Source organism: Callospermophilus lateralis, chromosome 15 (assembly GCF_048772815.1).
Source record: "Callospermophilus lateralis isolate mCalLat2 chromosome 15, mCalLat2.hap1, whole genome shotgun sequence".
NCBI lineage: Eukaryota > Metazoa > Chordata > Mammalia > Rodentia > Sciuridae > Callospermophilus > Callospermophilus lateralis.
Window position 1 is genome coordinate 44,201,982 of NC_135319.1, and position 11,242 is coordinate 44,213,223.

Sequence of the window (11,242 nt, forward strand, 5' to 3'; positions counted from 1 at the left end):
CTTCTGCATTTGTTTTTTAAATTAAAATACAATAAAATCAGCAGTGGCTCCTGGGTACCTATGACAAAGTCTGTCCCTTTGTGGGTTATAAATGGAACAGCTGGAGCCAGAAGGGGCCCCTCTTCTCACACACCACTTCCCAGATGGCCCTTGCTGTGGGGCGCCAGAGTCCTCAAGGAGAGGATTCTGGGAGGGTGATGTGGTGAGAGAATCACCGTCACTTCTGGAACTGAAGGTGTCTGGCCAGAGGGAAACCCCTAGGTGTCAATCTGCCTAGCCATTTGAGTCAGCACTGCTGGGCCCTGCTGAATTCTGCAAGAGGAGGAAGAACTTGATCAGATAAAACAAGAGCCAACCCTAGAGAAAGTTTTTGTGTCAATAACTGCATAGGATTGCAGGTGTCCACTCTACCTGTTCTGCACCCCATTCAACACTCCCACCACCTCCGGCCTTTACATTCCCTTTTGGCTCATAACTAAGAGCCTTGGTGGCCAAGGATCAGGCATTTGCCTAAGTCTAGAGTCAGCTCCAGCCTGCTAACTGGCTGTGTGACCTTGGGCATGTCACCATACCTATCTGAAATCTGAACTTTCTTCATTTTCTCACCTGTAAAATAACACTGATAAGCCCTGACCTACCTACATATGCTACATAAATATTACTTTTATTAGCAGAGGTGTAAAAATCCTAAAGGATATGAAAGTTTTTTTAAAAAACATGGAGAGCCCCATATGGGTTCAAGAACTTTGTGAAGAGGTGGCCAGGTGGGACTGGCAGCTCCTACCAACTGCCAGTTCAAGAATTCCAAAGAAAGGTCCAGAATGCAGACCCTGGGCTGCTGCTTTTTGCATAGACCTGAGTTTCCCAAGCCTTTGATTTCTAAGGTCACTGGAGATAAAAATGCATTTCATGGGTGAGGTTAGAGGTTTGACAAAGGGGTGAGGAAGGAGTTCCCAGGAGGGGAAAGCCAAATTCCTGAGGCCTTACTTGAGGCCTAACTGCATCTCCTAAGGCTCCCTGCCCTGCAGCTCAGCTCCTCATCAGTAGAGTGGGGAAAGACAGGGTACTCCCCAAGCCTGCTGGCCTAACATTTAAAATCTTTAAAGTTCACTCTACTGCCAGAGTCCTAAAAGTGAGAGCAATTAATTGTCTGTGCTGAAGCATCCTAATCTGGTCCTACTCACCTGAGCCCTTTGGGAAACCCAGGGGCTGGACCAAACCCCTACACACACACACACACACACACACACAGTTTATTCTCTGAAAAAAAAAAAAGGGAGAGAAAGAAAGTAAGCTCATTTGGCTGTCTAGGCCATCTGTAAGACTGGATTCTGGCTGCCCACACCATGACATCTGATCATCCTTGCCGTCACCCCCCAGCTCTCTAGCTGGAGGAACAAAGTCCATCCTTTCCCTCTTCCCTCTTTGATATTTGACAGTTGGAAACCCTCAAAAAGTGCTGAGCCCTCTGTAAATGCCTTCTCCAGTAGGGTAGGCCTCCTCCAGACCCCTGACTGTGAACCCCCTGCAGGCCAGGCCTGGTCATTTTTTTTTTTTTCTTATTCTTTTTTTGGCCTGAAATTTTGGGAACAGCAGGTCCACTGAACTTGTCATATCTTTTTCCTTTGCTATGGTCCTTGTGGAGGTTGAAGAGGCCTTTGAGATTCTGTAGCCCTGAATTTCAAAACTGGGTTATGAAAATCTCAAAACTTCATAAAGCCACAGGATAAACACAGTGTTTCTTTCTTTTTATTAAAATATTTTTGCTGGGAGAGATTCATGTCCCTAGTAATTTAAAAGTTTGCTACTAAAATTAACAGATAAAATATAAAATAGAATGCAGAGTTGTATTGTTTTTTTTGTTTTGTTTTTTGTTTTTATAAAAACACTGGGCTTCAAAGACATGCTATGCTTCCTGGGGACTGCATCAAGGCTACAGCCTACTACTTCTGTCCCTGATCCACAGGGCCTGGGCTGGCCTCCAGGAAGTGGCCAGCCATTTAGCTTAGGTTCAGGTACTAACTAAAGAGGGGGCTGCCTATCCCTCCTCCCACTTCATTGCTTTCTTTTGAGGATTCTGTCCCAGGATGGAAGTAAACTGGCAGAAAGCTGTTACCAAAAACAGAGGGGTTTCCAGAGAACCACAGGTTAAGGAAGAGATAGAAGGACAAGGTTTTAAATCTGGCTGTGTCCTCAGGCAACTCCCTTGACCACCCTGGCTGGTGGGAATGAGACAAGAAGGCTGTCTGGACCTTTGCTGGGAATAAACGTGGGTCTGCAGAATCCTAAAGCTGTTTTTCCAGTCGGTGGGCATGAGTGGTTTATCAAGCCAACCCTTTGTGGGGTTAACACTACCTCTGCCCTGTCCCCAGAGGAAATGACTTCTTGTGAACTTAAGACTCCAACAGAATTGGCTATCTGTGAGCTCACTATTGTCATGTGTGGGCCTTGTCTCTGCAGCTGTATGCCCTCACCCACCCATAACCCACCCTGCCTCTACAAGGAGGTCCTTTGACAGTCCGGCGAGCTACCCAGCTTTCATTCCAGGCCTTGTTTTTCTGTCCGAGAGATCAACAGTCATGTCTGTGCTAAAGATGAGCACAGAATTACCCAGATAATTCTGTATAATAGGATCACACCTAACCTGCCCAGTCATTCAGATTGGGCTTGTGGAAATGACATCCCCCAGTGATTTCAATTTGGGGGGTGTGTATGCCCGCGCGTGCACGCTGGGGATTGAACCAGGGCCTCCTGCTTGCTAACCTCGAGCTCTACTGTTGAGCTACAGCCCAAGCCCCTGATTCCAATTATGAATCAGACTTGAAAGCCCCAGGCTGATGGAAGGATTACTGGGCTCTCTGGGCTTCAGTGTCCGGTCTGTAGAAGTCACTATATTTGTTCCTCAGGGTGCTCTCAGCTAACAAATTTTAAAAGCTTCTTTGAAAGGCTGCAATACATTGTATTGTTAGTATTTCCATTTCAAAAAGCAGCTTCATTTGCAAAAGACTCCCCACTGAGTCTTTAACTCACCCTTCAGTAGAACAATCAAAATCCTACTTGAAACCCCCGGCTGGCGCCAGCTTTTCAAAAACCATCTTGCTAAGCCAGGTGCATTTTATAATCTTGCTATTTTGACCAAGCTGTTTGTTGTTGTTTTAAGTAAAAGAGCCAGAGAAGGCCTGGGAAGACTTTTGCTGGCTTCTTGTCTCCACCTCCTACCAACACTCCAGCCTCTCCCCACAGTCCTGACCTGCGGGCTCCCCACTCCACCTTCACTACCCCCAGTCAGAAGTTTCCAAAGAGCTGAGAAGACACTGCAAGCCATGCAGGCGAGCTAGCTGGCCTTCGGGGGTTCCCATCTTGAATTCTCGGGTTCCCAGAATCACACCCCCACTCCAAGATCTGGTTTAACTTCCCAAACCCGACTGGGGCAATGTGCCAGACCAAGGCCCTGGGAACGGGTGCATGGGACAGGAACCGCCTGCACAGGGAGGGGCAGGTGGCCGGGAGGGAGTGCTCATTGACTCTAAATTGCAGGCTGCAGTGGGTCCCACGGGAATAGAGCACAGCCCAGAATGAGGGTTTCTGCATGGTCAGGGCCCAGGACACAGAGGCTGGAACGTGGGGCTTGGTCACCAGCTCCAGAGGTCTGGGTTGCCTAGGCCACAATGACAGCCCACTCCTGCAAGGTGGCTGGTTAGTCTCCTAGTAGGGTCATCTCAAGGTAGAGTCCATGTTGGCATTGGGCAGTGAGTGGTAAGTGATCCCTGGAACACTACTCTCCAGAGTAAGCCACTCAGAAGCAGCCCCCAACCCCACCAACAAGGAACATAAACGTCAAAGATGTTTTGAGGGGAGTGACTGTTTGATGGGTATACTGTCCCCTTTGTGAGGACAATGATGTTTTGAAACTATATAGAGGTGACAAGTTGCACAACATTTTCAATGTACTAATTGTTTACTTTTTTTTTAAGAGAGAGAGAATTTTTTAATATTTATTTCTTAGTTTTCGGCAGACACAACATCTTTGTATGTGGTGCTGAGGATCGAACCCTGGCCCCTGCATGCATGCCAGGCGAGCGCGCTACCGCTTGAACCACATCCCCAGTCCTAAATGTTTACTTTGAACTGGTTACTTTCCTATATGATCTTCACCTCAATTAAAAATATTTTGGCTGGGGGTGTAGAGCACTTGTCTAGCAGGTGTGAGCTCTGGGTTCAATCCCCAGCACAGCCCCCACCCCCAGTACCATTTTAATTCTTAAAGGAAAAGTCCTTTGTACTGTGTCACCTCTCCCAAGCTTCCTGGGTTGCTACCTATCTTCCAGCTGGAAAAAAACCAAGTTGCTTAGAAGCCTTGCTTCCAGACCCCACCTGAAAAAGGAAATGTTCAAACATGTCCAAGGTCCTTGGCAGTGCTTGTCAGAAAGGGGATTGGAAGGTAGCATCAAGGTCCTATGAAGGGCCATCCCATTGGCCCAGCTAGATCCTGGCTATCCAGGTGTAGATCTGTGCAATTCTGGAAGAAGCCACTTTCGAGCTTCACCTGGCTATCCATTTATCCGTTCATTCATTATTCATCCAAGGGACACTGACCCAGCCTCTACTAGGCACCTGGTACAGTGCTGGCTACTGCAAGACAGCAGAACACTATCCTCGAGCATTCCAAGTGGAAACAATCATTAATAAGAGATATACACAGAGTGTGAGAGTGACTTGATGAGGACACCTAAGGGTGAAGGGTTGGAGTAGGGGCGCTGGTGGAAGCAGGTCGGAAGCAGGTCCAGGCAAGCCTGACCTGCAGCCAGCTTTGGCTGAGGGCAGTAGGAGCGTGAGGGGAGAACACCAAATGTAAGTTCACAGGCTCTCTGAGGGCTCTGCAGAGGCTTGGTTCAGAGGCTAGAAGCTGAGCTGCCCTTTCCAGAAAGGCTCCCCGGGGCGGGGGAGGAGGGGCAGTGTTTAGGGCAGGAAAGGGTGAGTGATGCAATGATAAAGGCTTTCCAGGTCCAGAGACCCTTCTCTCCATCTCCTCAGACAGGTTAAGGAATCCCTCTTCTAGGTTCAAAGGTTCTCCTGGCAGACCAGATATAGGGCCTTGTCCCCCTCCATCTCAGTGTGTGGGTCACACAGGGGAAGACAAGTGAGCCCCCATTCTAAGCCTCTGTCAGTTCTTCTAGCAGGATTTTGTTTATCCTGGGACATACTCCCTCCTAGTCTGGGAAACACCTCCAGGGCTAGGACCCCGTCGTCCTCCCCACACCCACTTAAAAAGCTAGAGAAACCAGCTAGAGGGGGTGGTACACAACTCTGAGGGAGGCTGAGGCAGAAGGATCACAAGTTAGATGTCATCCTGGGCAACTTAACAAGACCTGTCTCAAATTTTTAAAAAGGGCTGGAGATATGGTTCATGGTAAACACATCAGTCTTCAGGATTGGAGAAAGGCGGTGGGGTAGGGAGAGGGGAGCAACATTTATGGATTTATTTTTTTAATTAATTTTTTAGTTTTAGGTGGACACAGTATCTTTATTTTTATGTAGTGCTGAGGATCAAACCCAGTGCCCCATGCTTGCTAGGGAGCGCTCTACCACTGAGCCACAACCCCAGCCCTGGATTTCTGGGGATTTTTTAAATAATTTTTTGTTGTTGTTGTTGTAGATGGACAGAATGCCTTCATTATATTTGTTTATTTTTATGTGGTGCTGAGGATCCAACACCAGTGCCTCACTCATGCTAGGCAAGCGCTCTCCCACTGAGTCCCAGCCCCAGCCCTACAGATTTCTTTTGAAAAGAAAATTACCCAGTGCCTATTAACATCACACCTCTAGGCATATAGTCCATGATGGTGTTTGTTGGATAAATGAGTGATTCCTAATAAACTGACCTTCCCAAACTGACTTTGGATACCTTTGCTTATTACTATCCGCTTAATTTTTTCTATTTTTCTTGGTTAATGTTCCAGATTTTTCTGATATATTTCTTTTCTTTTTTTCTGTCAAAAAGAAAAAAAGGAGAAAAAAGGAAAAGAAGGGCTAGAGGTGAAGCTCAGGGTCCAGCACATGCTGTGCACAGCATGCATCAAGCCTGGGTCCAAGGGCTGGGGGAGGGGAGGGGGGGATGATGAAGAAAAAGAAAACCACTTTAGTCTATGCTCAGCTGGCCTGGTGTCCCCAGCTCAGTTAGCCTGGTGGGAGAAATGGATGTTGCTCTAGTAGATTAATTCCCTTATCTCCTCTCCTGAGCAACAGGAAGACTCACTCACACAAGACATCCCCAACTCTTCTTTCCCCCTCAGTCATGGGTGATTTGCTCCAACTCCTCGTCCTTCATCTCATCACCTTGATCTGATGTCTTTAAGGCTTCCCAGCAAGTGGTGGAGCCTAAAGGATAGAAAGAGGCATAAGAAGAGGTGGTCAGTGTTCAGGACTTGGAAGCCTCAGGGCTAAAGACTCTTCTATTCTGCAGCTGTTTTTAAGATGTCTCCTAATCTGGGGCTCCTGATTTTTTTCCCATAAATTTGCCCCCTAAAATGATTCTCCACCTGTAAAATGGGAGTAGGAATGCAGGGCTTGGATTCGGCCCTTTGCGGTACTAAGTCTTAGTTTGCCCCATGGTCAGTAGGTCGGACTTTTTTTTTTGTAATATTATTTTTTAGGTGTAGATGGACACAACACAATGCCTTTATCTTTATGTGGTGCTGAGGATCGAACCCGGGTCCCGCCCGTGCTAGGCGAGCGCTCCACCACTGAGCCACAATCCCAGCCCCCATAGTCGGACTTTAAAAAAAAAAATTAAATTTGGGGTGGGGGTGCGATGGGGCTGGAGATGGCAGTGGCCTGACTTCTTTGGCATGTGTCACATGTCACGCGCAAGCCTGCCCTGGAGCGAGGCTCATCTGTCTGATCTGGTTTGGCTCCTACCGGCGGTCCAGAGTGTCTGATGTAAGTTTGGGTCTCTCTTCCATCAGTGTCCGCGTGTCCCGGATTGATAAACCTTTAACGAATAAAGGTCGAGATCGTCCAAACCTCCTCCCACCCCCAGCAACCCACTGTCAGCCCTAGAGCATCGCTGCCAGGCCAAATTTCCTGTGGCCCCGCCTGAATGACGAAACCGGGGATGGCCATTGCACTCTCTGCAATGCTTGTCTGAGATATCGGTTCCCGGTTTGATGAATTCTGAGTCTTTTAGACAAAGCGGGGACAAAGGGCTTTAGGACCTGGCGGATGCCCCCTCTCGCCGCTGCAGGCGGGGGAGGCCGGGCAGCGCTGCTGTCGGTCCCTAGGGCCCGCGGATGGGTCAGTGTGTCGGTCTGTTGTGGGTCCTTGTTCTCGGCCGCTGGGCCAGAGGGCAGGAGCCCAAGCCCAGAAACGAATTCCTCTGACCACCTACCCAAGGCTTCTCCTTGGGAACAGCAGTGCAATGGGAGCGGGTAGGACAGGGGACTAGGCTCGTTTGGGGGCACGGATCTCAAGAACCCATCCTCTGGGGCTCTAGGGTAACAGCCGACAGGCAGGTGGGACCGCGGGGAGCGGAAGCACCGAGCTCAGAGTTGCTCAGTCTTTGGATTCCACCCCCCATCCCGATCCTCTCCACGCAAGGACAGCGTGGAATACGTGCGCGAGAGGTGGCCGGGTTAACGTCTGCCCCCCGCGCCGCGGTCCCACAGGCCACTGTGAGCCCAGTTGTGCCTTTGAGTCTCAGGCTCCCAGATGCTAGGGGTGACTGTTTTTCCTGCCCGCCGCCCCCCAAGTTCTCCAGTCTCCCTCGAGCTCGGTCACAGGCTACCCCCTCCCCCAGCAACGCGACCCTATAATAAACAAGTCTTTCCTTGATCCTCCCCTGCCGCGAGCGCCCTCAGGGACCTTGGCAGCTGCAGCCGCCGCGGATCCCTTCCAGAAAGGGGGAGTGGCCACGGCTCGGTGTTCGGCCCGGAGCGTTCTGGGGCTCAAGAGGGGCGGGGCCAAGCCGCTGTCACCGGGCAGGAGAGAACGTTGCGAACGTGCGCCGGGAGCCCATTGGCCGAGGTGGGCCACACTCCCGGGTCTGGATTGGGCCGCGGTGGGGAGGGGGCGTGGCCTCGCCGCTCTAGACCTTATAGGCTGCTCTGCGCTGGTGCTAGGGATCTCAGCAGGCTAAGGGGGAGGTGCGAGTGGGTTGAAGGGACAGGTCTGGGCAGCGCTCGGTGGTTGGCACCAGTTCGCGCACCCATTCAAGCGGCAGGACGCACTTGTCCCAGCAATTCTCGCTGACCGCACTATCTGGTGAGTGGCCCTTCTGCGTGTACCGTTCTCTGCGTGGGACGGCCTCGGCGATACTGGTCCTAGCGCTCGCAGTCTTGTTCAGCCCCCAGACTGACGCTCCGCGGTGTCCCTCTTGTCTTTCAGCGGCTTCTGAGCTCCGGGATACTGAGCACATCAGCAAACGTCCTGGCGTCTGACCTCACCATGCCTAGTCTTTGGGACCGCTTCTCGTCCTCCTCTTCTTCATCCGCGTCTCAAACTCCCACCCCAGATCGGCCGCTGCGCTCAGCCTGGGGGTCGGCGGCCCGAGAGGAGGGGCTAGACCGCTGCGCGAGCCTGGAGAGCTCGGACTGCGAGTCCCTGGACAGCAGTAACAGTGGCTTCGGGCCGGAGGAAGGTGAGCAGTGGGCTGGTGCTGAACGAGACGAGGGTCCGGGGAGGTGAGGAAGCACCGCACTGGAAGGGGTCAGAACCATTTTGGTTTTCTATCCCAACAGGACCCAGATTGCCCGGGGCGTGGGTTTTGGAGTAGAGGGTATACGAATGCGGGGCGGGAACTGGGCAGAAGCTCTGCTTTCTTAGAAAAAAGCACCTCCCCCGCCTGTGTATCTTCTGTGGAAGCTGCTCTAATACCCTTCCTGGTGTGCTCCCCCTCCAGATTCGGCATACCTGGATGGGGTGTCCCTTCCCGACTTCGAGCTGCTCAGCGACCCCGAGGATGAGCACCTGTGTGCCAACCTGATGCAGCTGCTGCAGGAAAGCCTGTCCCAGGCGCGACTGGGCTCTCGGCGCCCTGCTCGCCTGCTGATGCCCGGCCAGCTGGTGACCCAGGTGGGCAAAGAACTACTGCGCCTGGCTTACAGCGAGCCTTGCGGCCTGCGGGGGGCACTGCTGGACGTCTGCGTAGAGCAAGGCAAGAGCTGCCACAGCGTGGGCCAGCTGGCTCTCGACCCCAGTCTGGTGCCCACCTTCCAGCTGACCCTCGTGCTGCGCCTGGACTCTCGCCTCTGGCCCAAGATCCAGGGGCTCTTCAGCTCCGCCAACTCTCCCTTCGTCCCTGGCTTTAGCCAGTCCTTAACGCTGAGTACAGGCTTCAGAGTCATCAAGAAGAAGCTGTACAGCTCAGAGCAGCTGCTCATTGAAGAGTGTTGAACTTCGGCCTGGGTGAGGGGCACAGTGCCCCCCACGGCAGAGGCAACGGAACTTTTGGGGTGGAGACCAGCAGGCAGAGGCTGAGGGACTGATGCCTGTGTTAGAAGACTGACAACAGCCACCTGAGGGAGAGAGATGGAGGTGGGGGACTAGTGTTTCCTGGGAAGCTCATGGGGTCTTGCACAGGTGGCTCCCCAGTGGGGCAAATGCCCTTCAGTACTGTAGCATGAAACAAAGGCTTAGGGGCCAATCAGGCTTCTGGCTGGATGTGTATGTAGCATGTACCTTGTTATTTTTATTATTACTGACAGTTAAAACAACAGTGGTGTGACAGAGGCAGGAGGGCAGCTGGGCTGCTCTGGCCTCTGAGGGTTGTGTGTTCATGGTAGTGGCCAGGAGGGAGGGGGGAGTTCTTGGAGGTGGTTTGTATCATGGTCTGAAGGGACCAAGTGTGTTTGTTGTTGTTGTTGTTTTTTAATCTTTTTGTTTTTTGGATTGGAGCTTCACTACTGACCTGTTCTAGGCAGCTATCTTACAGACGCATGAATGTAAGAGTAGGAAGAGCAGGTGTTGGGATCACTTGAGATCTTTGACACTTGAAAAAAATACACCTGGGAGCTGCGTCCACCCCATCCCCACCCCATTTCTGGAGAGTTGAACTGTGAGGGGATGGGGCTGAGTGGGGCTGGGGGCTGGAACCCCCTCCCCCAGAGGAGTGCCATCTGGGTCTTCCATCTAGAACTGTTTACATGAAGATACTCACTGTTCATGAATACACTTGATGTTCAAGTATTAAGACCTATGCAATATTTTTTACTTTTCTAATAAACATGTTTGTTAAAACAGTTGGTTGAATCTCATCAGTGTCCCGAAATAGGATGCAGGGGAATGGATTCTGATAAAAATTAGGTTTCACCAGACTCTGGGGTCTACCTCCAGTCCTTTCCAGGGCTGCCTGCCAGCCTGGTAACAAGTATATGGACTGCGCTACCTGTGCCAGGAACCCTGGCTCCCTCGGCTCTGTGCTGGCTGAAAGCTACCAGGGGAACGTGCTGGAAAGCACCCTGAGGTAAGGGGTGAGTCAGACCTCCCTGGAAGCCAGTCTCAGCAGGGAGAGTTCACCTGACTGCCTGGGTTAGAAGGTCCAGGCACAAAGGCCTCCTGAGCCTAAAGTCCCAAAGAAGAGATGTTTTCTTCCTGTGAGAAAAGTCACAGTTCTATTTGGTCTGCAGAAATTAAAATTACTAATTTAATATCTGGATAGGAAAAGGTTAAAAGGAGGAGTTGAAAATGACTGCTTAGCTCAAGTCTTGCACTAGACAAGGAACTCTGGGCTCAGAGGGACTGAGTAGCCTCTGGGAGGAGGTGTGGCCCAGACAGGTGTGGAACCACCAGCACACAACTGTAAGACAATGCCCTTAGTGACTGACTCCTGCACTCTCTGGGCCCCTATTTCCTTATCAGAGAAGTTGAGATTGGGCCAGCTGAAGGCTACAGCCCTTCCCACTTCTCCCTCCCTCCCACACCAACTGGCCCCTGGAGAGTTGTTATCCGCCTTTGTTTCTCTTCCTGGTCCCAGACAGGCCCTGTTTGCCCAAGACTATAAAACAGTGGTTCTACCACTTGATTGTGGAGTCAGATTGCTCTGGGCCCTGGGTAATACAGGCCTGAGGGGAGAGTGGGGCCCCAGGAACATAGGTTTTCAACAGGGATTCTCCTGAACTTTGGAATGGCTTAGAAGACTCACACCTCTTTGGTAAAACTGCAGGAGTTTTTCCCCAAAATGAATGAACTTGAGTTAGAAGTGGATTTGCAAATGGATGGTGATGACTACACAGAAGGTGCACAGAGC

General features: G+C 51.2%; 1 protein-coding gene and 1 long non-coding RNA gene across 2 annotated transcripts; one reads left to right on the forward strand and one right to left on the reverse strand.

Annotated features, from left to right (window-relative positions):
* Positions 1-5,822: 5,822 nt before the first annotated feature.
* Positions 5,823-7,443, reverse strand: LOC143638027 (uncharacterized). Its single transcript, XR_013154533.1, has 3 exons — positions 6,919-7,443; positions 6,139-6,378; positions 5,823-5,990 (listed from the first exon to the last, which is right to left on the reverse strand). It is a non-coding gene; the product is annotated as an uncharacterized LOC143638027 (long non-coding RNA).
* Positions 7,444-8,128: 685 nt separating this feature from the next.
* On the forward strand, positions 8,129-10,235 carry Ddit4 (DNA damage inducible transcript 4). The gene is made up of 3 exons (XM_076834508.1): positions 8,129-8,259; positions 8,383-8,635; positions 8,897-10,235. Exons 2-3 carry the CDS (start codon positions 8,443-8,445, stop codon positions 9,388-9,390), a joined length of 687 nt encoding a protein of 228 aa, XP_076690623.1. The 5' UTR covers positions 8,129-8,259; positions 8,383-8,442; the 3' UTR covers positions 9,391-10,235.
* Positions 10,236-11,242: the final 1,007 nt, after the last annotated feature.

Coding starts and splice junctions, on each gene's coding strand:
- Ddit4 (XM_076834508.1), top strand. CDS start 8,443: ATGCCTAGTCTTTGGGACCGCTTCTCGTCCTCCTCTTCTTCATCCGCG. Junction 8,636..8,896: donor TGGCTTCGGGCCGGAGGAAG/GTGAGCAGTGGG, acceptor CTCCCCCTCCAG/ATTCGGCATACCTGGATGGG.